At 41.1% G+C, this 25751-nt stretch overlaps 4 protein-coding genes across 4 annotated transcripts; 3 read left to right on the forward strand and 1 right to left on the reverse strand.

Annotated features, from left to right (window-relative positions):
- Nucleotides 1–1848: 1848 nt before the first annotated feature.
- tapt1b (transmembrane anterior posterior transformation 1b) lies at nucleotides 1849–11931 on the reverse strand. The gene is made up of 14 exons (XM_035178917.2): nucleotides 11722–11931; nucleotides 9497–9627; nucleotides 9291–9409; nucleotides 8417–8579; nucleotides 8169–8304; nucleotides 7606–7703; nucleotides 7440–7509; nucleotides 7174–7254; nucleotides 6880–6989; nucleotides 5807–5866; nucleotides 5312–5380; nucleotides 5142–5218; nucleotides 4872–5044; nucleotides 1849–4634 (listed from the first exon to the last, which is right to left on the reverse strand). The coding sequence occupies exons 1-14, from the start codon at nucleotides 11897–11899 to the stop codon at nucleotides 4381–4383; spliced, it is 1719 nt and encodes a 572-aa protein (XP_035034808.1). The 5' UTR covers nucleotides 11900–11931; the 3' UTR covers nucleotides 1849–4380.
- A 1868-nt stretch (nucleotides 11932–13799) lies between these two features.
- On the forward strand, nucleotides 13800–15485 carry clrn2 (clarin 2). Its single transcript, XM_035178930.2, has 3 exons — nucleotides 13800–14212; nucleotides 14730–14909; nucleotides 15078–15485. The coding sequence occupies exons 1-3, from the start codon at nucleotides 13960–13962 to the stop codon at nucleotides 15344–15346; spliced, it is 702 nt and encodes a 233-aa protein (XP_035034821.1). The 5' UTR covers nucleotides 13800–13959; the 3' UTR covers nucleotides 15347–15485.
- A 1187-nt stretch (nucleotides 15486–16672) lies between these two features.
- lap3 (leucine aminopeptidase 3) lies at nucleotides 16673–20808 on the forward strand. Its single transcript, XM_035146286.2, has 13 exons — nucleotides 16673–16907; nucleotides 17118–17233; nucleotides 17759–17813; nucleotides 17892–17997; nucleotides 18081–18240; nucleotides 18341–18505; nucleotides 18745–18903; nucleotides 19033–19157; nucleotides 19342–19430; nucleotides 19514–19616; nucleotides 19921–20000; nucleotides 20088–20200; nucleotides 20314–20808. The coding sequence occupies exons 1-13, from the start codon at nucleotides 16824–16826 to the stop codon at nucleotides 20498–20500; spliced, it is 1542 nt and encodes a 513-aa protein (XP_035002177.2). The 5' UTR covers nucleotides 16673–16823; the 3' UTR covers nucleotides 20501–20808.
- Nucleotides 20809–21425: 617 nt separating this feature from the next.
- On the forward strand, nucleotides 21426–24828 carry med28 (mediator complex subunit 28). Its single transcript, XM_035165535.1, has 4 exons — nucleotides 21426–21632; nucleotides 23527–23593; nucleotides 24062–24174; nucleotides 24403–24828. Exons 1-4 carry the CDS (start codon nucleotides 21432–21434, stop codon nucleotides 24604–24606), a joined length of 585 nt encoding a protein of 194 aa, XP_035021426.1. The 5' UTR covers nucleotides 21426–21431; the 3' UTR covers nucleotides 24607–24828.
- Nucleotides 24829–25751: the final 923 nt, after the last annotated feature.

The raw sequence follows: 25751 nt of genomic DNA on the forward strand, positions 1-25751 counted from the left end.
ACTGTGTAAAAGTACCTTTAACTGGTCTGTCTCCTGTCAAAAGAACTTCTCTTCGGTCTGTTCGTACTGCATACTTCAAGTCAAAGTAATACCATGTAAAGTACTTTAACTGGTCTGCTCGACTGCATACTTACTGCATTACTTCAAGTCAAAGTAATACAATGATCAAAAAAGTACCTTTAACTGGTCTGTCTCTGTACTGCATTACTTCAAGTCAAAGTAATACCATGTAAAAGTACCTTTAACTGGTCTGTCTCTGTACTGCATTACTTCAAGTCAAAGTAATACCATGTAAAAGTACTCTTAACCGGTCTGTCTCTGTACTGCATTACTTCAAGTCAAAGTAATACAATGTAAAAGTACTTTTAACCGGTCTGTCTTTGTACTGCATTACTTCAAGTCAAAGTAATACCATGTAAAAGTACTTTTAATCGGTCTGTCTTTGTACTGCATTACTTCAAGTCAAAGTAATACAATGTAAAAGTACTTTTAACCGGTCTGTCTCTGTACTGCATTACTTCAAATCAAAGTAATACAATGTAAAAGTACTTTTAACCGGTCTGTCTCTGTACTGCATTACTTCAAGTCAAAGTAGTACCATGTAAAAGTACTTTTGTTACCTCACAAAATTATGTAATAATCAACATTATTATTAAAGTATTCATGTGCTTGATAAGGTATAGAGAGTATTTGTTGGCGTATTATTGTCGTAGCTCTCAATTTTCAGAAAATATAAATATCCAAAGCTAAATCTAAACTCGTTATCAAAATATGTGGCGAAAATGTTCTGTTCACAATCAATTGACTAAGTGTTGCAGCTACTATATATATGTGGTTGGTTTAATAAACAACAGCATCATATTGTGTACGTTCAATTGTCTACACTGGAGAATAATCAGTGAAATAAGAATTTCAGTTATCAGATAATGCAGTGAAGGAAAAAGTAGAGATTTCCCTCTAAATTGTAGTAGAGGTATAAAGCAGTTGGCTGTAATATGACAATAAATAATGACAGATTACTTACAGTATGTAATTAAAGTACTTTTGCCATCAGACACTTTGATTTGTCAAAGCAGAACAAAACGGTAAAATACTAACAATGAGGCTGAATTGAATTTAGCCGAACACAGTAGTTCTGTGGGTTTGGACAGATGAGTGTTTAGTTCTTGTTAGAAGTTAAAATTAGGGATAACTTGATATTTGTTTTCTCCACATCCTGATAAGTCTTTTAAAGGACCAGTATGTAGAACTTAGGGAGATCTATTGGCAGAAATTGAATACACATAACTACGGAGCCCACATTCCCAGTGGGTCTCTCTGCATGTGACGCAGGTCATTGACTCCTCGCTGCGCTCACTGAGCAGCTGACCTTCACTTCTGAGGTGGATCAGATAGAATAGACGGTCGAGGCCGGTGAGATTTTGGCAGGCGAAGAAGGTTCAAGTTCAGAAAAGGGAAAACCCAGAGTTTAAACAGCAACAGTGTGATTAAGTTGTGTAAGCTCAGGAAATGGCTTTGAAGTCTGCGACATGTGTCAGCGCTCACTTTCATCCCGTCTCACCTCCTAACTCGACCCCACACGGCCGCTGGTTCACTGTGAAATCGGGAAAATGCAAGTCGAGTATCCAGAAGCAGATAATTTGGACACCCCCCCCTCTCTGTGTGAGAATGTTTGTGATGACAGACCCACCCCCCTTCCAAATGTCCATTCAAGGGGAACAGTGGACGTCAGTGTTTGCCCTGTGAACAGAAGTGACTCCTTTCACTGAAACACTCACCACTGTTCCTGTGTGAGCGCGCGCACACACACACACTAATGGTTAAACATTGAAATCAAACCAGAAAGGCTTACAAAAAAAATCATTTTATTCTCCTTCTACCATGTGAGGAGATGCTTTACACAGATGGATTGTGATCTGATCTGATTCATACATCAAGTAGTGAGAACCATTCATGCACTGCAATCACACACACACGCAAACAAACACAAACACACGTCACACCATCATGACACACACTCTTGATCCTTCATTTGTAAATATGCAGTTATGTTCCTGTATTGAATGTCCTCCCGTAGTGAGGTTGGACTGACCTCAGGTTTGTGCCTCTCATGAACAACCAGCACATTTAAGTCAAAGCTGAGGTAAGACTCAATTTTCCTGAAGGATAAATGCCGAGCAACGCAGTAACAATATTCTCTTCTCAGGCTCGTAAAGAAGATTCAGGACCATTTGGATTTTAAAAATATTAAATCCACAGCACGATAAAGAATCTTGCACACTGTTGAGTTTGATCAACATACATTTTGCCTGATGACAAGTCTGAGGTGGGAAACTAATTCATAAAGAATTTGTTCCTGGGTTAAGAGGTTTTGATCTAACACTAAGATTCTATGCTTTGCAAGACCTTTATCATCTATTTCCAAGTTTAATCAAATTTAACTTGTATAGCAAATCACAATTTTGCCTCATATGGCTTAACAATGGGTGACCTCATCTGCCCTTCACCCTGGACTTGAGTGAGGAGAATCAACCCTTTCTACATCCCTCTCCTAAGACAGACAGAAGTGGCAGCTCTAATTTCATCCCTGGTAACAAGAAATTCATATTCATAAAATGTAGACACATTATTTTGTATACAAACTGTGTATAACAGCAACGTAGGCAACAAGTGTAGAACTATTAATAAAACTTTGGATTACGTAAGTAAAAATTGAGGAAGGAGGATATTTTAGAGCTGCAACTTGAAAATTGTTTAAAAATCGTTGTTATTCAGCAACATAGGTTTTTTCTCCAGCTTGTTTGATAAGAAGCTGATGGTTCTACACCCATCATCACAACAATGAATGGTTTTAAGTTCTTGTGAATCTGTTAACAGATCCCCTGGCGGATTTTTTCCATTTTTAGTTTGTATGTAACAATGATACATGAGAGGCAAAAACCGGAGACTGGTTGAACTTAACATTAGTCCGGGACTTCAGAGCAGATAGAGTTGTTGGATACACATAATTGATTACACAGCGCAGCAAGTTTTCACAGCATTAACAGTCAGACTTCTTGTGGAACATAGATGTTTCCTAAGAGCCTCTTCTCAAATTCAAAGCCAGCAGCAGCCAACCACATCAAACAATACCAACAACAACCTTTAGGGCACAAACCTGCTTTTAGCTTTTGCTCAGCTCTATGGAAAACGAAAACGGCCGAGTTCACTTCCTTCAGATGATTCCTCCATCCTGTTTCTTGTCTTTTAGATTTGACAGTTTTACATGCATACATGTAATTTTTACTTTTCATACCACTCTGAAGATAACAGTGAAAAACCGAAAAATATGTTCAATTGATGCTGGTGTCACACACCATGAATTTTAAATGAGACCAAGCACAGGGTCGCACTTCACTGAGACATTTCTGTAGTTCACAGTTTCCAATATAGAAATTGCTCTAAGCCGATGTTGATGAAATGATTATTCGAGGCTGCATGCTTGAGCGATGAGCTTACACACGGACTGTACTGGAAAATTAAAAAAAATCACTTTAAATAGAAATATCTGCTGAACCCGTCTGGCTTGGTGATCACTTCAAATAACACTTAAGTCTTAACAAACAGGTACTGTTTCGCCTCAGTGCTTTAAAGTAACAATATCAACACAAATGTCATGATACTACAACCTCCAAACTATTGACTGTGTCCAGACTGTGTAACCTGAAGCTGCTGTCATTATTATCGTGATGAACATCTGGGCTCATCACAAAAACTCAATTCAAATCAAAATGAGTGTTGGTGTCAGCAGATCGACTTTATGATTTCCACAATGTGTTAACGTGATGATGAGTCTTAATCCTGCAGCTAAACACGATTGATTTTTAGGATGAAGGTCTGAGATTTTTCATAAAAAAATTCATTTGAAATATTATAATTTGTCAAACATCTGAAAATAAAAAAATTGAAAAATTGACACTTTTTTTTGTTCTGTCTAAAAACGACTCCTCGCCATATTTTTTTGATTGTGCTTTTGAACACACGCTCGCACAGTCCAGCTGTCACGTCCCTACCATCTCACACAGGCTGGACGCCAGCCGTGCACGCCACTCATCTGCATTGATGTCACCAATGACCATTTCTGGAGGTTGCCCTGACGACTGCGACTCATCCTCAGAGTCTACCTGAAATGGAACTGGACCAGCTGGAAACATCTGAAGCAGCCTCTGTTGCTTGTAGTAACAGCTTGATACCATGGCTGGTTTTTATTCAGTAATAAATAAATAAATACTCCTGGGGTCAGGTGCACAAGGATAAGTCCGCTCTGAGCGCGCTCCATGACCCGTGTCTGATCCCTGAACCTTGCTGTGTTTCCAGGACACTGGCTTGTTTCTGTGGCCGTCAGTCTATCCTGTTGCCACAGATGGTGAAGCGGTCTATCTCTAGCAAGTCTTTCTTGGGCGTTCTGGGTTTGAGTCCATCTCCTTCCAGTCCTGTGTCGGTGTTGATGATCTTGTCATCATCCTCTTCGTCGGGCGTCGTCAGGAATGTGTCTGAGTCGCTCTTGGGAAGGGTGGGGGCAGAGCTCTCGGCAGTGGTGTTGGGCTGAGAGTTGTCTGATGCCAGTGGTGTTCCTCCCTTGTCTGCAGTGGATTCTGTTTTTGAGGGAGACAGAGTTTAATAGAAGCAGATGAGAAACTTAAGGAGTAAACTAACACTGAATATGTTTTTGAGGAAGTGGATTATCTCTAATACCCACTTCATGAAAACAGCTGGAACGTGTTAGCTGGATAAATCAGGATTTGAACACATTTCTTGAATTTTTTAAGGGAGCATGTTCAAGCTAAAACAGGTTAAGCAACACAGAGAGAAAGGGGTGCACTGATTGCTACCTTGCTGTGGTGGCGTGTTAACGTGTTTGGTGCGGTTAGCTCTGGAGTTTACTCGGCTGGAGGTGGCAGAAGGTGGAGGGTCGAAGAGCTTTTCTTCCATATTGGCCGCTTTGACAAACACACACGACGTCCCCAGCAGAACGATACTGTTGAGCACTTTCAGAGTGATCATCCTGTTCACAAACACACAAACAGTTAGGACATGAAACGCAGAACTAATAAAACTTTGCATGCATGTTAAAAACTTGGAAAAGAAAAACTGATGCTTACCCCAAGTAAAACAGCAACACACACATAAAGGAGAGTGAACCCTGGATTTTCACTGAGCTTGTCACTACTCTGATCAACTGCAAAAAGAAACACAAACATAACATTAGATTTGAACTGTGTACAATGAACACTGTGTTAATGGCAGAAGCTCTTCATAGAGAGTGACTGACCAGCAGAGCTAAGGGAAGCGGGATGAAGCCCATTCTCCTGGACACTGAGTCACTGTAGTCTGTGTACGCCTGAGGACACAAAAAACATGTTATCTCAAAAAACATCAACTACATTCTACTTGTTCAACCAATGTATCAGTCCAACGTTTTTTACATTAAATCATGACATATCTAATAGGGAGATATGAGTGGACACTGTCACTAAACAAAATATATTGAGCTTATTATCTAATGAATAATAATAATACAGTTTACATCCATTTCTGTCCAGATGTAGTGAAATCATTTAATGAAACGGTATGAAGTGTATTCTACCATTATTATCATATGCACTGAACTCTTTTGAAATATTGCGATAAAAGAGAAGGGGACGGACGTATGGATGGACAGAACCTAGATTCATCAGTATATTTTATGGTGGGAACACTTCAAAGGTTTATCAGAAATTGGTTTTACAGTTTGGTTGAGACAAAGCAAAAGTTTATTTTTGCTCACATTTTTCTGTCGACTGCTGACAAGGTCAAAGGCAAGGCTGGCTCGGTATTCTCCGTACACCTGGGAAAAAACACAGGGTAACAAAACCATCATTAAAACTAAAGTTTCCTGTTGGCGTCTCATAATAATCAGTTGAGTGGATAAAAGTAAAGAGTAAAGATGTGGGTAGTGAAGATGAGTCAAAGTAAACATCAGTTAAATTTAGTGTAAAGAGACAAAAACTAAAATGTGTTCACATGGATTAAATGAGAACGGGATTCACCAGTGGTCCAGAGCTAACTATAGGTGAGGGAGGTTTGTGTGATGAGGATTGACAGTTTGGAGATAAAGGGGTTAATCCCTTCCTGTGGCTTTGGTTTCCATTACACAACCGTGGTTACAACTCCTTGAAGGAAATCAAAGAGGACGAGAACACAAGAGGGAAGGAGGCGGGAAGTAAACAAGGTCGTCAGTTTTCCTCTGGTACGACAGAGTATCTGGTGTGAGTGGGACGGTGTGAGATCAAGAGAAATGACCAGTTTCCAAAACACAGAAACAGAGTGTGGTCAGTGGAGCAGGAAAAGCCAGGGAGGAAGAGGAAATCAATTCTATTGAGCCACAAGTTTCCTTCTTGATCTTTGATTTTGATCAGTGTTTTCCTGAGTTTCCAACTGCAATATTTCAATAATGTCCTATCAACATGGTTTTTATATTGCTGGAAACTCAGATATTCTACAGGTGTTGAGAACCTGTGGACACAGAATCCTTTTCATATAAATTGTCCCTAAAAGGCGAAGAGTACAACTAACATGGATATTAATGCAATTTCTAAGTATCCCAACTTATTTGAATTGAGACCTGGCTAATGAATGTAGTGACTCTGCTAAAAGCCTTTAAATTTATTCAGACAAAAGGAAGTAAAAGGCAAATTAACTGAGGAAACCCCATCCATGCATGAAGACTTTAAGATGTGACTTATAACAACTGAAAAAAATAGACCTGGAATTCAATAAATCTTGTCAAATTAAAACAGTACTCGCTCCACAACAAAGCTGAGGAAGTGCTCTATGTAATACTGTAGTGAAAGGACTCACATCAGCGCTGATGTCGTTGAATTTGGTGATGAAAGCGTGCTTGACAACATCCACGGCAACTTCTGATGCTATCACCATGACTACATCAGGAAACAGCACCCACAGGTGGTCTAAGAAGAAACGCATGAAAAAATTGATTAGTGTCAATATTCAAAGCAGCACTAGATATGATTTCATTTAAGTGAGTCAGGGACAGTTAAAGGCTGACAGACAGTGAAGAGATGAGTATGAACCAATGATGGATCTATAACCTCATGTGTTCACATACATAGAGAAAGCAGCTGTGTTAGTTACCAGGGTTCCATGAAAACTGCTCCATGTTTCTCAGACAAACGATGAGCAGGAGGATGTAGTTGGTGAACCTCTCTTTTATGTCTGTGGGAAACAAACAAATCAATCCAGGATTAACCTACTTTGGACTCACAGCGGCTGAGTTTGATTCCATAAATTTACCTCGCACTAAATCGCCAAGTTTAAAGGGCGAGGTACAAAATGTCCCAAAAAAATGCTGATGTGTGCGGCACATGTTTGGCTCTTTTTGCATTTCATCCAGCACTTACCACTGTTAGACATCTGGAAAAGGTTGTTCTTTTCAAACTTCTTAAACACACTCCCCTTGATCTCCACAAACTGCAAGGAAAAATACAGAAATATCATGTAACTGAGCTCCTGCTGCGCTGCGTTCACTTTCAACTCAGTCATTATGTCTGCGAGCATCACACTCACGTTGTTTGACATCATGATGGTGAGCAGAGACTTGTTGTGGGAGTTGAAGGCTACATTGAGAGTTGTGGCCTGAACCATGATGAGGATGGCGTGAAGAACTTGGTACAAACATGTTAAGGAAGAAACACACTGAGGGCTACAGTAAAAACATTGTACTATGGTTTTCAGTCTGATCATAGACTGCAATGAAATGGACGACGTGTCTCAAAATCCTCCTAGTATCCAGAAATGAAGCCCAAAAAAGTGATGTGCAATAAGAGAATCATCATTCTTGTCAGTTATTGTTTGTACACGACTACATACAGTATATGTATGCATAAAAATACATATGTAGATACTACTTTAAATTGATTTGGTATCAATGTCATCAATGGCCAAATCCATTTTCATGCAATTGTATTCTGGGTTTTTTTTTGCCTGCCATTATCTTCTTTCATCTGTTAATGGTTTTAAATAAAGTTCAGAAAAAACCTTAATAAAGTAGTTTACTTTCATGTTAACTGACGTAATGACTAATTGTCTTTGCTACAAGGTCAACAACAAGTCTTTCTCAGTGAGGATACAGACGTAGAGCACGGCCATGAGGAAGTGAGGAATCACCCCTATGTGCGCTCTCTTCTTCTCCTTGGGTTCAGTGGCCGTCCAGTACAGAGCGTCCAGGATGTCCTGACCAAATGAGGAGAACAGGCGATCCGCCACCTGACAAACACAACAACAAGGGAAGTAAATGAGTGGGCGGCTAACTCTGCAGTAGAGTCAGAGTTCAGTAGAATCAGAGTTAAGAACTCTCAGATGTTTTCTGCAGGTTTACCTCTAACATGTTGTAGATGATGTACAGTTTGATGACAGACTGTCCCCTGATGAGGTGGTACATCATGGCGTAATCCACGTAGCTCATCATTGAGTAACACAACACCATAATGAAGCCTTTCAGGACATCACATACCTGTGCTGGCTGCAGCAGGCGGGAGCCACTGAAACACACACATACACACATGAAAGAACAGGCAGAGCTCCACTGCCCTCTACAGGTCAAACACATTAGTGCAATGGTTATTTCTGTTCTGAGAAGCTGCTCGTCAAATCTGTGTGGATTTGTCAGATTGTACCAGTCCACTGCAGAAACTAAAATCTGTTTTCATCTTCAATAAATCTCTGAAAATTTTTTCAATCATTTTTTATGTTTTTGGTGTATAAAATTACAAAAGTCTGTGAATGGTGATCACAATTTTGCAGAACATCAGTTTTTTTCTGATTGTACGCCCAAAGATATTCAATTTAAACAAATAATTAGATTAAGAAAAATACCAAATCCCAATCTGTTAATTTATTAAATAAGGAGTCTTTTCAATAGTAGTTTGTACAGAAGTTCAAACACATCCAGAAGGATACACTCTTCTATACAAGTTGAACTACAGGGTAGAAAAACATCTTAAATGCATCATCTGTAGATTTAATGATATAATACTAAAAACTAGTTTGTAATGATGGTGCACTGGCTTTAAATATCCTGTAAAGTATACCTAACACAATTCAATGAACACCAATCGTCAACTGTTTGAACAAAGCTTATATACAGGAAAAGCTTTTAATGATTAATCGAGTACGGATCATCACTGTGGCCAAAGATCAATTAAGGGAACTGCTTAAAAAAATCTGCTGACTATCTTCTGTGTGAACTTTACCTGACGCCACAGCATGGCAACGTGAGGAGCCGTAAAAGGGCCAGAATGACTCTGAGCGGCAACAGCGTGAACACGTAGAGAAAGGCGTCCAGACACAGGAAGAAGCCGAATGTCATCAGCTATAAAGAGGAAGAGGGAAATGCATTTAATTATTTTATGACATAATCATTTTATTATTTCGCAGAGTGAATGTTTTGTGTGTTTACCTTCTCCAGCTCTTTGGGGATACGCAGGCAGGTGTAGACCCGCTCTCTGCGCTCTGTGTATTTGGCCTCATTGTGTTCCAGGAAATAGCCTCTGGTGAGCTCGGTAGTTATAAATCTGACCAGCGACAGGTCTAAATACATAAGGACAGAGCAGAAGCAGAGCAAAGTTACATCAGACAATATAAAACTAAATTACTTGACTAAGGTCAGTGAACTTCACGCTCCAACATTGTCCACCCCCCACACACCTGATACATATAACAACCATACTTTGATGGGTTAATTCAGGTATAATAGTGGCTGACTGTGCATTTCCACTGCAACCTCCACCCCAAATTCAGATGTTGCGGAGGAGATAACGGCTGATGTTACAGCTTACATCTGCAAAACCGTCGACACAATCTACACAGTCAAGAGAAGGGTAAAGGGAAGCATTTGTATCATTGATGTTAAAAAATCACAACTGTATTGGTATATTAGTTTTTGGTCATTTCGAAGAGTATGTAAAAAAAATACACTACTCGAGGAAAGATGCTCAGTTAAATCCAATTACTGCATGTAATGGTCGAGATATTAAATTCTAGACATGCTGGATAATGTGAAAACTTTTAAAATATATAGTTAAACATTCTTGGACCATAAGGGAAGCATGTCTTCAAATAATCCACGAGCTAGAAAACCTGACACTCATTCACAAATCAAGGGGACAATGCATTTACGTGGGGATGCCACGTAAATGCATTTTACTAAAATAGATTTCAAAGAAACCACAGACTCAGAGTTGCATATGGTAATTTCCCCATCCTTTAACCATGGAATAACAAAATTTGAATGCTAAAATCTTTCCATGAAAAGTAGCTAAACTGTCAGTTAAACTGTAGTGGAGCAAAAAGTAAAACATTTGAATGGAAAGTAGGACTAAAAAGCTTAGAATTATACATAATTAAAAGGTCCAGTGTGTGAGAGGGATCTCACACACTGTGTGAGGGATCTATTGGCAGAAAATGAATATAAAATAAACCTAGTGAGGTTCTCACTAGTGTCTGATCCCCTACATTGTATTGTTGTTTTCTTTATCCTAGAATGATTCCTTTATATTTAATTACTTTATATTTACCTCAGGGCAGGTCCTCTCTACGGAGGCCGCCATGTTTTTTACAGTCATCCAAACTGGACAAACTAAACACCTTTTGAGTTTTTATGACAACTGAAGGCTACCACAGGTTCTCCTTCGTGTTTAGAAGAGGATGGGGGAGGTGAGGGGTATTCAGCTGCAACATGCACAATCACCACTAGATGTCACTAAATTCTACACACTGAACCTTTAACTAAACATGCAAGTTATACCAGTTTTAACATGGGACAAATTAGCTGGCGGCTCACCACAGTCTATGTAATTAACGGGAAACACTGAATTAGCCCCGTAGCGATGCTGTAATCCAGCTCAGTGTCTGACAAATATCTGTGGTGGCGTCTGCATCCACAGATCAGGCACAAACCTGGAGGAGAGCCCATGTTGCCAGATTGGGTGGAGACATGATACTGTGTGGAGTGAGGAGGGGGGGCAGGTGCACGACACAAAACGAACGGTCTGTTCAAAAGTTGTAGCAGCAGCAATAAAAGTAGTTTGTTAAATTGTGCTAAAACTACCTTCAAACGCCCCATTGCTACAATTAGGGTCAAACATCGTGATCATAACCTAAACACACGAACATTATTGACATACTTTTAAGTGATTTACCCTTTGCAGATCTAATCACCTCCCATGTTATATTTAAATGAAATGCATAGGACGCACTGTATAACTGCAGAACCTGCCTCGCGATCAACTCTTTCTAATGTTGACTTCAGCCTCTCAGTAGTGACCTGACAGATGAAGACACATCAGATGTTACACAGCGATCAGGGACCGTTAGCAGCCAATTCGGCGGGTTTAACCCCCAGAAAGAAAAACGTCAACAAACACAGTTTATCTGATGATTTCTAACTGGGGGCAACTTTTCAGTCCGGCGAGTCTGGCACCGCGAGCAGCCGCTGGAGAGGCTGCGGTGACATTTAACCCTGCTGGGGCACCGTGAACCCGACAGATGAGCTCCCACACGCCGCCGCACCGTGACCTGAACCCGGCTGCTGGGTGCCAGGCTCCGGTAAAACAAACAGCTAGCTTAGCGCTGTCCGCCCCGCACACACTCACTGCGCTGGAGACGATGCTAGCTCCCTCTCACCTGACAGGTTCCGTCTCTTGCCCGCGCTGCCGCCATTTTCGTCGCGGAACCCCCGCGTCTCCGTGGCCCCGTCGCTCGCCGTGCTCTTCTCGGCCGTGGCAGCGCTGCCGTCCCGCTCCCTGTCCTCCGTCTCCTTCTCCTTCTCCTCTCCCGGACCAGTCGACAGCGACTCCGCCATCTTCTCCAAACGGTCTCAGCTGCTGCTGGAGGAGGAGGAGGGGGGTGGGGGGGAGCTGCGTCAGCTGCCGTGGCGTCATCACGCCCCGCAGTGTCGTCCCATCGCCAGAGGGTGTCGCTAGAAAACGAAGTGTGGCCGTTTTACAGCTCCTTAAGTTGATTGATTCACTTATTAATTTCTGATGAATGGATTTTTATTCCAGAATAACAATGATAGATAGATAGATAGATAGATAGATAGATAGATAGATAGATAGATAGATAGATGCACATAGAGTAGTAGCAATAAAAAAGATATGAATAATTAAAATAGCTCAAAATAGAATGTAATAAACATAAAATGTACTAAAAACTGTGCATACTCCCTATAAGTAAATGATACATAATAAAGTAGTAAATATAATAGAACAAAAAATAAGCCTATAAACATAAAAAAAAATGCACGCATGCAGTGAAGTGAACTTCATGACCCTGTGTATGAACCAGGGTACATACTGTACACGGGGAACATAGGCGGAGCAAGAACAGGATTCAACAGGGGCTCACTGCTCATGCTGTATTTGCCCCGAGCTCTGTTACATACGACCAAATTAACTTGCTCTTTAGCAAAGATGAGTGATCAGACCCCTCTCTGAACATTGTGTTTTCCTGTGTTGGGATGTCCAATCTTGTTGTAATATGGACCAGGTATGATTATCATCTTAAAAATACATTTTGACGGAGGGGTCTTTCTCAAGGCAGCGTCTCTAGATCAGGAGCCACTGTAAGATCTTTGTCATGTGTTGTGCACATTCCGACTTTCACAATCAAACTCAGAAAATCAAAGTCTTGTTCGCAGGTCAAAAGAGCTTTATTGTCATTGTCTTTGATAACAAAACTACAGTTATATCTCCAATCAAGTCATTCAGAGATATGAAGATGAAAACATAAACATTACATATTGACAACATGAAATAACAACTTAAAGTTCTCAAATATATATGGACCAAACTATACACAATATAAACATAGACATTTTGTAACAATTTTATTGTGTTTTTTAGCTACATTTATACTTTATGTTTGGGTTTATTGTGTGTATATTGTATTGCACATTCAGTGATTAATGTAAACCTGCAGATATACTATTGTGCATCCATTATCCATACCGCTCATTCTCTGAGTGGGGGGGCTGGAGCCAATCCCTGCTGACAAAGGGGCGAGATGCTGTGCTATCTATAAATAATATAGTGGTGGGGAAAGTATTAAAGTAGTAAAAATAACAAGATGTACTCAAGTACAGGTACCTCACAATTGTATACATTTTGAGTAAATTTACTTTAAAGCACTAATATGCACAAGACAGAACCAATATAGGCTAAGTAGGCTAAGTGGAGCATGCATAAAGAAGGATATGAAATTTAGGACCATGCACAGAGCAGGATATGAGATTTAGGACCATGCATGGAGCAAGATATGAGATTTAGGACCATGCATGGAGCAAGATATGAGATTTAGGACCATGCACGGAGCAAGATATGAGATTTAGGACCACAAGGCCTAAACACTGAATGCTAAACTGATTGCTGCCATGAAGTGACCTTTAGTGTGTGTGTTAAAAAAATAACCACATCTGTCAATCTAACACAATTAATTCTTCTTACATTGTTTTACTGCTGCACTAAGGTCACCAATTAGATGTTACTTTTGCAGATCCAAATACCAAGTCTCAAAGGTTAATTCAACCCCTGATTAAAGAGAGAGTGTGAGAGAGAGAGAGAGAGAGAGAGAGAGAGAGAGAGAGAGAGAGAGAGAGAGAGAGAGAGAGAGAGAGCAGCACAGCGGGGCAGGGATAGGGTTTCTCCCGGTAAGCGATCTCCTTGACCGTCATAGATTCTGTTTCTCATCCCCTGTGACTCAAAACACGCAACATTTCAACAAGAGGAACAACACTCTTCTGTTGGATCATGATTTATTTTATCCTTTCAATCTATATAGTAAACTCATGGTGATCGCCGGGTGCGCACCGCGGTCGCTGCCCGGCGTCCTGTTACCTTCCCCGGGGCACCATGGTCTCGTAAGATGCCTTCTCTGTGGAAACGGATAACGTTCTCGGTGGCCTCGGTGCTCTGCGTCGGCTCGGTGGTCCTCCTGGTCGTGGCCCTGGCCACGGAGCGCTGGGTCACCGGGCGGATCCTGTGTAAAACAGGGGTGGACATAGTAAACGCGTCCCACCCGGAACTGGAGCAGTTTGTGGGGGACATTTACTACGGTTTGTTCCAGGGAGGGAAGAGCAAGAGGTGCGGGCTCGGGAGGAGGCGATCCAAAATATTCAGTAAGGTCAAAGGCTTCATGTAAACCATCCAACATCTGTTTAATCCAGAATATTCAGTAAGGTCAAAGCTGCATGTAAACCATCCAACATCTGTTTAATCCAGAATATTCAGTAAAGTCAAAGACTGCATGTAAACCATCCAACATCTGTTTAATCCAGAATATTCAGTAAGGTCAAAGGCTGCATGTAAACCATCCAACATCTGTTTAATCCAGAATATTCAGTAAGGTCAAAGGCTGCCTGTAAACCATCCAACATCTGTTTAATCCAGAATATTCAGTAAAGTCAAAGGCTGCATGTAAAGCATCCAACATCTGTTTAATCCAGAATATTCAGTAAAGTCACAGACTCCATGTAAACCATCCAACATCTCTGTTTAATCCAGAATATTCAGTACAGCATGACTAACGTCTGGTGGCTACAGAATGTGTTGTTTCCTTTCCTCATCTTGTCTCACACAAACCTGCTCACTGGGCTGATTACGTGTCTGTTCCTCTGTTTCTGTCTGATTGTCCAGTTTTCCCAAAGCTCGTGCGAACATTGAACAGCGGCCTTCACATGATGGTGATCCTCTTCCTGCTGGTGGCCATCGGCTTCGCTGTGGTCAGTCTGTCTTTCTGTATTTACAACGCACGCAAGGTTCCCTACCAGAGCATCAAGGGGCACAAAGGACTCTACCTGTGGAACCTAATAGCTGGTATGTGAGCGGACTCTGTCTTTCTTCGAGACCTCCCTCAAATTTTATTTTGCTTTTCAATTTGCATTTCATGTTTTCCACTTGAGTGTTTTTATCCACTCTCTTGGCTTTTGTGCAGTCGGTTTACCTCTCTCTTTGTATCTCCTTCCCATGTTCTGTATTTTCCAGCTCTTTTCGGTGCCCTGGGTGTTTTGTGTTTCCTGGCGGCCCTGAGACACCACCGTCTGACCGAGCGGGTGGCTAACTACAAGGAGAAACTGTTCGTCCTGGTTGTCCTGGACGATGGCCTGGACTGGTCCTTCTGGCTGGGCGTGGGGAGCATCGCGACTCACTTCGCTGTCTGCGGAGTGGTCGCCATGAGTCGGATCAAGCTGCCCAAACCAGAGATCAAGAAACCGGAGGAACCCACCATCTCTGCTCTGGACCTGCTCTACTAAAGAACCAAACACGGAGCATCGTGTCAGCACTTACATCACGTATGATGTCTTCCATGTGGAAACAGACACTGTGCCAGAGCCCCTGTGTACAGATTTTACACTATTTATGACAAGTGGCTACAATTATAAAGTTACGGCTTTGTAGCCTCCAACATTACAGAAGCCGCCGGCTGGTTTTCTTTTTGCAGGAGTTACGAACTGAATGATCCTCGTCTGCATTGATGGATACAAAGTGTCTTGCATCCAAAGTCAACTACTGAGCTCTGAACGTCCTGTGCTGTATATTCTGTCTATAGCTGCATGTGTAAATACATGATTAGTTTTTCATCATATGTCTGAAATGTCTGTAACAGATTTGTCACATTTCTCAGAATAAGGTCTGAAGTCAATGTTTTAAAGTAATGATCTTTACAGGAACTCCTTTAGTTGGTTGCAACACTGTGCGCATGATTTCACAGGGAGAGAAGGATGTACATATGTATCACATTTAGATAAAACTGTAAAAGTAAAGATCTTTGATTTTCATTTAATTTAACTTGGTCATAAAAGTAGCTCACATCTGAAGACGGATTTTGTACACATTCTAAAAATCAGTGCAAATAATCAGTTATGTTGTTGTTTCTATGAAAAAGTCTGAGATTGATGCACTCTCCTGTGTTGAGTTCAATTCATGTCTTCGTGTATTTTCTGCAAGATTTTCTCATATTCGGGGAAACAAGAGCTGGAAATGAACAAATCTCTGTCAAACACAAATTAACTGTAAAACAATAAAAGAAACAATTATTTACACAACACATTTCTTCCTATATGTGTGTTTGATTAGATGTATGACCATCTGGGACCATGAGCATTGACTTTGCTCCTTTTTAGTTTATGCACACCATATCTGTACAGTACATAATATTGTCTCTTCTTTTAAAAAATAATAAAAAACGAAAAGCAGATGAATTCTGAGATGTCAACTCGGGCGTCAGTTTGAATTTCTTTAAGATTTGTAGTTTAAAAGCTGCAGTAAATTGACTTGTCTTCATATGAGTTACTTTTGTAGTAATTTTTCACATGGAAAGTTATTGTAAATTATTAATGACCTTTTAAAGACCTCTCAAATAACAATAACGTTTCTCTGTAGGAACTCACCATCACTTAATCTTTTTAACTGGTTTGTCACATTTTTTTAACATGAGTTCAAATTAAAATTATTATGTTTTCCCTTTTGATATTTTCTCTATCAAGCAGAAAACTGATGATTAAAATGTTTGGAGAAGAAACCAGCGTCCAGTCAAATATTAACTGCTTTAACCCACATCTGCCTCCAGGTGGCGACAACCGCGGGTTTCCGTCGCTTGTTGGTGACGTTAGAGAAAACGCGACCTTGTTGTCCGGCTTCGTCCTGCACATGTTTTGCGACCTTTACTTCTCTGAATGAGACGATAAGCGGTTCCGGTTCTGTCGGTTTCTGTTTGAGCAGCAGGCGACGATGCTTCTCGTGAGGAGAGTTGTGCAGAGGACGAGCCACCGCAGGTCGTTTTCTGCTTCACACACTCACCTGAGCCACAAGAAGGTGAGAAGCCCGGCTTACGTCACCTGTCAAACATCTGTCAAACATCTGCACCACGTCACCTGTCAAACATCTGGCAGAGAGAGAGACAGTTACATCAGTGACTCTCTGTCTGTGGGAGCTGTGTTTGTTATTGGTTGTGTTCATGCGAGCAACAGTGTTTTTCTCTCTCTGTGTGTGTGTGTGTGCGCGCGTGTGTGTGCGCGTGTGCAGGGTCTGGTGTTGGGGGTGTTTGAGAAGGAGGGAGAGGAGGCTGGTCTTCATCTGACAGAGGCAGCGACAGGCTTTGACCAAACAGTGTCAGGAAAACTGTCTGAGCTGCTGACAATGTGAGTCTCCATCACCTGCACACCAGGGCTCGGCAATAACACAACAGCAAAAGTTATCGCATTATAATCTTCATCAATAGTTATATAAATAAAGTCCGATATATATATATTGATTCATTGCTTCTGCATTGTTCAAACACTGTGAGGAGGTATAACACTAAATTGATGTACCTCAGATTTGTAAAAAGGTTTCTCTTTAAACTTAAAAGAAATAATAATGTGACATTTATTGTGATATTATCAGTATCAATGCTATTAATATTTAAATGGTCCAGCCCTACTATAAACTGATCACATACAGTTGTTCGTACATATTATGTTGATTTTTGTGGTTGTAATTGTCATTATATACAGCTTTATGAAGACTTATAAACACCAAAGCACATCTTAAGTGTTACCAAGACAGAAAAATAGTGCATCTCTAATGCACACAGTGATAAAACACTAATTATCAGAAACTTATTCCAGAGTTGTGTCTATTATGTCTGTTATTGTGTTAAATAAACTTCTGTTTTCCTTGTCTAGCTCTGGACCTGCGCTGAAGAAAGGCAGAAGCAGAATATTCTATGGAGTCCACACGGTAACAAAGTGTGACATCAGATTTAAATACAACAAATGACATGACAGTATCTAAGTATCTATTCTGCGTCTTCTCCAGGACTTCCCCTGTGTAGCAGTAGTAGGACTGGGTAAGAGCAATGCAGGAGTGTGTGGGGCAGAGAACTGGGACACCGGCAAGGAGAACATCAGAACTGCAGTGTCAGGTGAGACACGTTACCTCGGCTCGTCTCAGTGGGGGATCGGCTGCAGTTGGCTGATGTCTGTGTGTTTTTCTGCACGTGCTCAGCTGGCTGCCGGTTACTTCAGGACCTGGAGGTGAACCACGTGGAGGTGGACAGCTGCGGTGACGCTCAGTCGGCAGCTGAAGGCGCTGCTCTGGGTCTGTTCCACTATGATCAACTCAAATCCAAGAAGAAGACCAAAGTGACCACGCAGCTCCATGGAAGGTAGACCCACAGCTGGAAGCTAAAACTGGGACTTTTTATTGCATTCACATTGATGCAGTTTCACATCACTGTGTATTTGTCTGTGGGTTGTTACTCTCAGTGCTGACTCGGTCGGGTGGGAGAAAGGAGTTCTTTACGCTGAAGGCCAAAACCTGGCACGGATGCTAATGGAAGCTCCAGCGAATCACATAACGCCGACTGTATTTGCCAGCATCATTGAAGAGAAACTAGCAGGACATTCTGGACGAGTCACGATAAAGAAGAGGTTAGTGAGACACTCATCATCGTACAATTAAGACATGTGAAACACGTTCATTTGTCACGTTGTTAAAGGACATTTGAGACATGGAAACTTTTTAAAGCTTTTTGCAGTGTTGTCAGATGTTGGGCTGCTTCAGTTACACCTTTTGATGGGAACATAAATATATCCCTCTCAATGTCCAGAGAATGGCTGGGGTGAAAGAGAAGTGATCTAATAATCTAATAATTGATGTCTTTATACAGATCCCAGGGCTGGATTGAGGAGCAACAGATGGGAGCCTTCCTCAGCGTGTCCAAAGGCTCAGAGGAGCCCCCTGTCTTCCTGGAGCTTCATTACAATGGTGCACCTGAGAGCACGGAGGCCCCGCTGCTCTTAGTGGGCAAAGGCATCACCTTTGACACGTAAACCATAATATTACACACTCCAGTTCATTGGATATCTAATGTTCCGCACTTACTGCTTCATTTATACTACACAGTGCACTCATTGTGCTCACCTGTGTTTGTGTCTGTGTGTGTCTGTGTGTATAGTGGAGGTATTTCTCTGAAGCCATCTGCTTCTATGGATGCAATGAGAGCTGACATGGGCGGTGCTGCCACCGTGTGTTCATCCATTGTCACAGCAGCAGCTCTGAAACTGCCGGTCAACATTATTGGTGAGTTTTGTGACATATTTACCTCCTAACATCTGTATCCTCATCAGCTCCCAAAAGTCTATGTCATCCAGGATCTAGTCAATACCCAGATCGATTTTCTGTTGGTTTTTACAACACTGAATCACTGAAGATCATTTATTTACTATAGCTCCCCCTGCCTCTCTGTTTCATATTATTAAATCAGGTCTGGCTCCTCTGTGTGAGAACATGCCCAGTGGGAAGGCCACTAAACCAGGTGATGTAGTCACAGCCAAGAATGGAAAAACAATCCAGGTGAGGCCCTGATGTGAAGTTAGAAGCAGTGATCTGTGTGCATGTGTGTGTACAGATGAGCTGACTGTTCTCTCCACATACAGGTAGATAACACAGATGCAGAGGGCAGACTGGTTCTCGCAGACGCACTCTGTTATGGACACACCTTCAACCCCAGGGCCATCGTCAATGTTGCTACATTAACAGGTGGGATTTTCATACATTAAAAACTATTTGGGGTGTTTGTTTGAGCTGGTGTGAAAGGTGTCATTTATAGGCAAATGCAGACAAACGACTGGATTGAAACCACTTGAAAATGTGGGTCTTGGTCTGGTTCTTGTCTGACTCTGGAGCGGAAACAGGACTATATGGTTAATATGATTTTCACAATCTGGTTTATTTGGCCAAGTGAGTCGGCACACACAAGAAATTTGGTTCAGACCGGACACACACACAAGCAATAACAGGTACAATGAGTAAATATCAAAATGTGTCGTCTTGTGTTTTCAAGGTGCGATGGATGTAGCGCTCGGCTCAGCAGCAACTGGAGTATTCACAAATTCTGACTGGCTCTGGGAGCAGCTGCAGAAGGTACAGCAGGCGTATGCAAACTAAACACAATAGACACACGCCCATCGGTGTCTCTCAGCTCCAGTGTTGACTAATGGTGTGTTGCAGGCCAGTGTTGTGACAGGTGACCGAGTGTGGCGGATGCCCCTGTTCCAGCACTACACCAGACAGGTGACTGACTGCCAGCTGGCAGACCTCAACAACGTCGGCAAGTACAGCCGGTACGTATCTCACGACACTCAGTTAGCGCCTGCAGCTCCTGCTGGAGGGATCAGAGGAGTCGATTCATGGCTTTATTTAACAGAATTTCATTGTTATCTGTTTTATTTTCTAGTTCTGGCGGCGCATGCACAGCAGCTGCATTCCTGAGAGAGTTTGTCACAGCTCCACATTGGGCTCATCTGGACATCGCTGGTGTGATGAGTAACAAAGATGAAGTTCCTTACCTGAGGAAAGGCATGTCCGGGAGACCAACACGTACACTGGTGGAGTTTGCTGCCGGGCTGGCACATCACGGCTGAGAGACTCTGGCCGGATTCAACAGAGACAGAGAGCTAAATGCCAAGGGTCAAAGTTACAGTATAATTTTGCAGCTGAAAGTCATTATAGAAAAATAAAAGACTAATATTTTATAAAGGGTTGATGGATCTTTGAATTTCTACATCCAGCAGATTTATTTGTACAAGATATTTTTTAGACCTTTGTTTATTGCACATTTTCTTCCCCTCACTGTTGTAACTTTAGCTGAAAAAACTTTAAAGCTCTGTATTGACTAAATAAAGGTTCAGATAATTTACATGTTGTATAAATAAACTCTGTATGTCTTTAATTATGAGCCTGTGTGTCTTTATGATGTTGGGTCTTACATAGAGTATGTGATCAATGGACATCTCATTCCAAAACAAACGGGTGTTGACATGTTGCCTCCGCTCTTGTGGGAAAGTGCTCAAATTGGCAGACAAAATCAAAAGTGTGTAAAACAACAGAACACTTAACCAAAGTGATGAGAACGATGATTCAACTGAAAGGTCGGAAGTGTTGAAATCTTTAAATGCAACATCTTTTATTCTTATTTGTTAATATTATTAAATGTTTTATCCCATATATTTACCTTTTTCTTCCATTCATTTTTTAAATTGTTATAACAGCTTTAAAATATCATGTTTGTTCTTATCTGAATGAAGTGAAGTTTGTTTGATTGATTGAATGATTGATTGATTGATTGATTGGTTTATTGGTTGGTTGGTTGAATGATTGGTTGGTTGGACAAAACAAACAATTCAATAGCACCACAATGTGCAACTTCCAAAAATGAACATAAAGGATAATCAGCCACTTTTAAGCCATATTTCAACATAAACTAAAGATTAGCAACTACACATTTATGACATATTTCCTGATATTGGTGTGTCCACATACTTTTGTCCAGAAGGATCGTGCACACCAGTGCGCATGTGCAGACCGGGCAGCAACAAGCATCCCTCTCAGATCAAGATGGCGTCGTCCATGGGTGGGATGTTTCCCGGTCAGCAGCCGCCCGGTCCTCATCCCGTCGGGGGCCCGGGTGGACCGGGACAACCGGGCTTCCCCGCTCCCGCTGCCCGGACTCAGGGCAGCAACACGCTGGTGGACGAACTGGAGGCTTCGTTCGAGGTGGGAGGAAGTTGTGTGTTAGCTTCCGTTAGCTGCGTGTGCTAACTGCTGTTAATGAGATGATTCCCCGGTGTTGATGCAGGGCTGAGACACATTTTACTTTATTTCACAGCGACTCAACTCAGATAAATGCAGATGTTGAGTGTTTGTCAGCGTTAATGCTGAGTCACTGTCAAACCTCAGGCTTTAGCACGTTTATTTACAGCTACCAAAACATTGTATCTCTCCTTAAACACTGCTAGCATAGAACACAACGACTCACACACAGGTTATAGATAGATAGAGGTATATAGATAGATAGAGAGGTAGAGAGACAGATAGACAGGTATATAGAGAACGATAGAGGTAGAGAGAGAGAGACAGATAGAGAGGTATATAGAGAAAGATAGATAGGGAGGTATAGAGAGCGATACAGATAGAGAGGTAGAGAGAGATATAGATAGATAGAGATAGATCGAGAGTGAGAGAGACAGATAGAGATAGAGAGATAGGGAGGTATGAGCGATACAGATAGAGAGGTAGAGAGAGATATAGATAGATAGAGATAGATCGAGAGTGAGAGAGACAGATAGAGAGTTATATAGAGAGATAGGGAGGTATAGCGAGAGATACAGATAGAGAGGTGTATATACAGAGAGATAGAGAGACAGATACATACTTTATTGATCCTGAGGGAAAGTTAGGATGATAAGAACTAACATGATTGTTCTTATTACACAGAGAAATTCATAAAACACCAACACATCTGGTTTCTAACACTTTGCACAATAGCATTCACACATTATGGTTCTGTCCACTTACTTTTGTCCTGGCGCTTGGTTTTTCTTCTTTACTGTTTGGACAAGGCTCCTAGATATTTTAAAGTTTCTTCAAGATATCTCCCACTTGAAAAAGTCAACAAACATAATTATTTGTATGAATATCACTTTTATTTATTTTCAGTGTAACAACCAGTCCGACAGAGCCGTAATATAAACGTTACACAGCTGTTCCTGGTCTCTCTGTCCTCGCCCTCCCCCTGTCTCTCTCTTTACTCACCTATTTTTCTCCACTCAACCAGACCGGTGGAAGCAGACGTTATGATTTGACACTATAGATTAAAACATTTAATTTAATTGACAGTTGAATTCAAAGAAATCTTCCTTCCTATTTTCTGCACAAAAGAAATCTGCAGCGATTGATTTCTGTGAGTCAGAATCTGGATTTCTAGATCTAAAGGTGTAAGCTGAATATTCCGGTGTTTATGACTCATAACAAGACAGTTACAAATATTTGTTTTAAATCATCTTGAACAATGTCATGTTTTACTCTTTTAAAAATGTTTATTGACAAGATGATAAATCAAACATAAGATCAATCATAATTGTCAGCGGCAGTCCTAGTGTAGAAGATCCTCAGAGCCCTGACCTTAACTAATGGAATGAAACAAATATATGTGTCCCCTGCCTGTTTGTGATTAATGCAGAACAAAAGACAGAAGGGCACAACAGCCAGACTGTAGCCAGACAAGGTCACAGACGCTGGTTCCCCACAAGCAGCTGTGTATGTATGTAATGCAGACTGAGCAAGATCTAATCACCCATCATCAGTGCCCAGTATCACGTATGCTCTTGCAGGAGTAGATTACTTTGTCCCCCTGTTAAAGTCTTTTGGAAAACCTCCTCCATTAGAGTGAAGCCTGTTATAGCAGCAGATTAATATCTTGGTTTCTCTCTCGATGCTGTAATGATTTTTTGAAAGCTGGTGTTATTCAAGGGGGAAAAGATTCTCATGGCTAAACATCTTTTGACATCTGTCCTCAAATACCTCCTGTCAGTTAACTAGAGGACTGTGCTCAGTGAGCAGGACTGAGACACTGATTTACTAACGTTGCTCTCTGGTTTTTTTTCTGCAGGCATGTTTTGCATCCCTGGTGAGTCAGGACTACGTTAATGGAACAGACCAAGAGGAGATTCGAACTGGTGAGCGAAGCCCTGAAGGTTTTATTCGTTGAACTTCTGGTCATATTATAGACTTAATATTGGTTTACAATGTCTAAAAAAATGACTACACCCCTGCTCAGTATATATGTATTTGTTACTTATAATTATATAAGTGCGATCACAAAATACCATCCATTTAGTACATTTCAATAAGAAGACATATTTGAAAAACCATAGTAAAAGATCTATATTAGAACCAACTGAAATAAAACTGGTTCTCTCTAATTTCTAAGGCCAGATTGCATAAACAAATATGTAAATAGTATGACTCTTCCTATTTCTCCCAACCACTGCTGAAGCTGTATTTCAGGTTATGTTCATTTGTCAAATTATGCACAAGATCTAACACGCTGAACTTTTTCAGCTGTCTGTTTTCATTCGACCAAAATATTGCAGAGTGTTGTACTTAGTTTTGTTGAATACTGTGTATGTATCTGTTGATTGCAGGTGTTGATCAGTGCATACAAAAGTTTCTGGACGTGGCTCGACAGACAGAGTGCTTCTTCCTACAGAAAAGGCTCCAGTTATCTGTGCAGAAGCCAGAGCAGGTGGTGAAAGAGGTACAGTATTGGACTGACTTTCGTTATAATTTGGTCCTTTCCACGACCTCCTGAGTTTAAAAAAGATTCCCAAACTATTTCCGAAACACGAAAAAAACTCTGGGATATCACAAAATCCTCACTGACGTCCACAACCTGCGTCAAATCCAGATTTTAGTGGCCTTTATCTCAGTGTTTCTAAATTATCATCTGTCTCTTCACATGTCCATTTTTTTTTTCTCACTTCAGGATGTGTCAGAGTTACGTAACGAGCTACAGAGGAAAGAATTGCTGGTTCAGAAGCACTTGTCCAAACTGCACCACTGGCAACAAGTGCTCGAGGATGTGAGCGTTCAACACCGCAAACCCTCGGACCTTCCTCCCCCTGGACCGCTGGCCTTTCTGGAGCAGGCCTCTGCCAGTCTGCCCCCCGCCCCTCTGAAGCCAAACTAATACAAACTCAAGGAAAGAACACAGCACCATGGACGTCGTGTGATGCCCTCTGTCAACCTGTGAGGAAACTGAAGAGAGGTGTTTACTGTGCAGGGAATTCATTCATTCATTCACAAACTTCAATGTTTCTTCAGTATTTTGATCCATGTAAATATTTCTGCTATCAACATTTTTTTTTTTTTATACTGTAAAAAATAAAATACAAATTGTGAGTATTTTGAATCTTGTCTGAAGCTTTAATGGTGTTTTTCTTGCTTCTACTCTTTGACAGTTTCATCATTGAAAACAGGATCTAGCTCTGGCTGTAGAATTTTAAAGGGGCATTCCAACAATTTCACACATGAAGGGCAGTTTACCAGACTGTGAAAACGGTCTGGAAGTCCTTTGTTATAAATCCTGATGATATCAGACATGGCCACTTAGAGGGAAGTAGATGCTATCATAGTGCATTATGGGAAGTGGAGCCTTTTTTTTTTTTTTATAGAGCTTGACAATACTTTATTTTTGTATAATTTGGAGTTTCCCAAATATGTGCAAATTTACTGAAATACCCCGTCTAATCACCAAAGCTTGTCCCTCATTAAATATCTGCAAAAGTATCACTTATAACTAAGATGTCTCATTTTTAATGATAACTTTATTTGCACAACATCATAGCAAAAATTATCATGTGGGTAAAAACAACTACCTGCTTGCAGCTTTGATTCCATGTGACTTGTTTCATGTCATGACGGACGTTTGACATGAGTGAAGCCATGACTGAGGCCTCTGACAGCCTGGTGTCTCTAATCCAGTCAGTGTCTTCACACCCTAACAGACTTGTTCCTCCAGCTTCACAGCTCTCGCCTGTCCACGCCAACAGTACAGCCAGACACAAATCATAACAGACGGACTCTGCGGACAAAGTTTTCTGCACAATGAGGCTCTTCACATGAAACCAACTGGGAGTTGACAGATTACCATTGTTGTTAGCAGACCCCAAAATAATATGTTCTAGAGGAAGAGTTATGATAAAAGTTTAGATTTGGAATTGTGTTACAGTTGAAATCAAAATCTGAGAGAAGTCAAAATGATTAGAGAGATCAAAATAATGACATGAAATATCAAAAATCTTGATTCACAGAGTCAATGGGATAAGATTAGTA

Source organism: Hippoglossus stenolepis, chromosome 2 (genome assembly GCF_022539355.2).
Source record: "Hippoglossus stenolepis isolate QCI-W04-F060 chromosome 2, HSTE1.2, whole genome shotgun sequence".
Taxonomy (NCBI): domain Eukaryota; kingdom Metazoa; phylum Chordata; class Actinopteri; order Pleuronectiformes; family Pleuronectidae; genus Hippoglossus; species Hippoglossus stenolepis.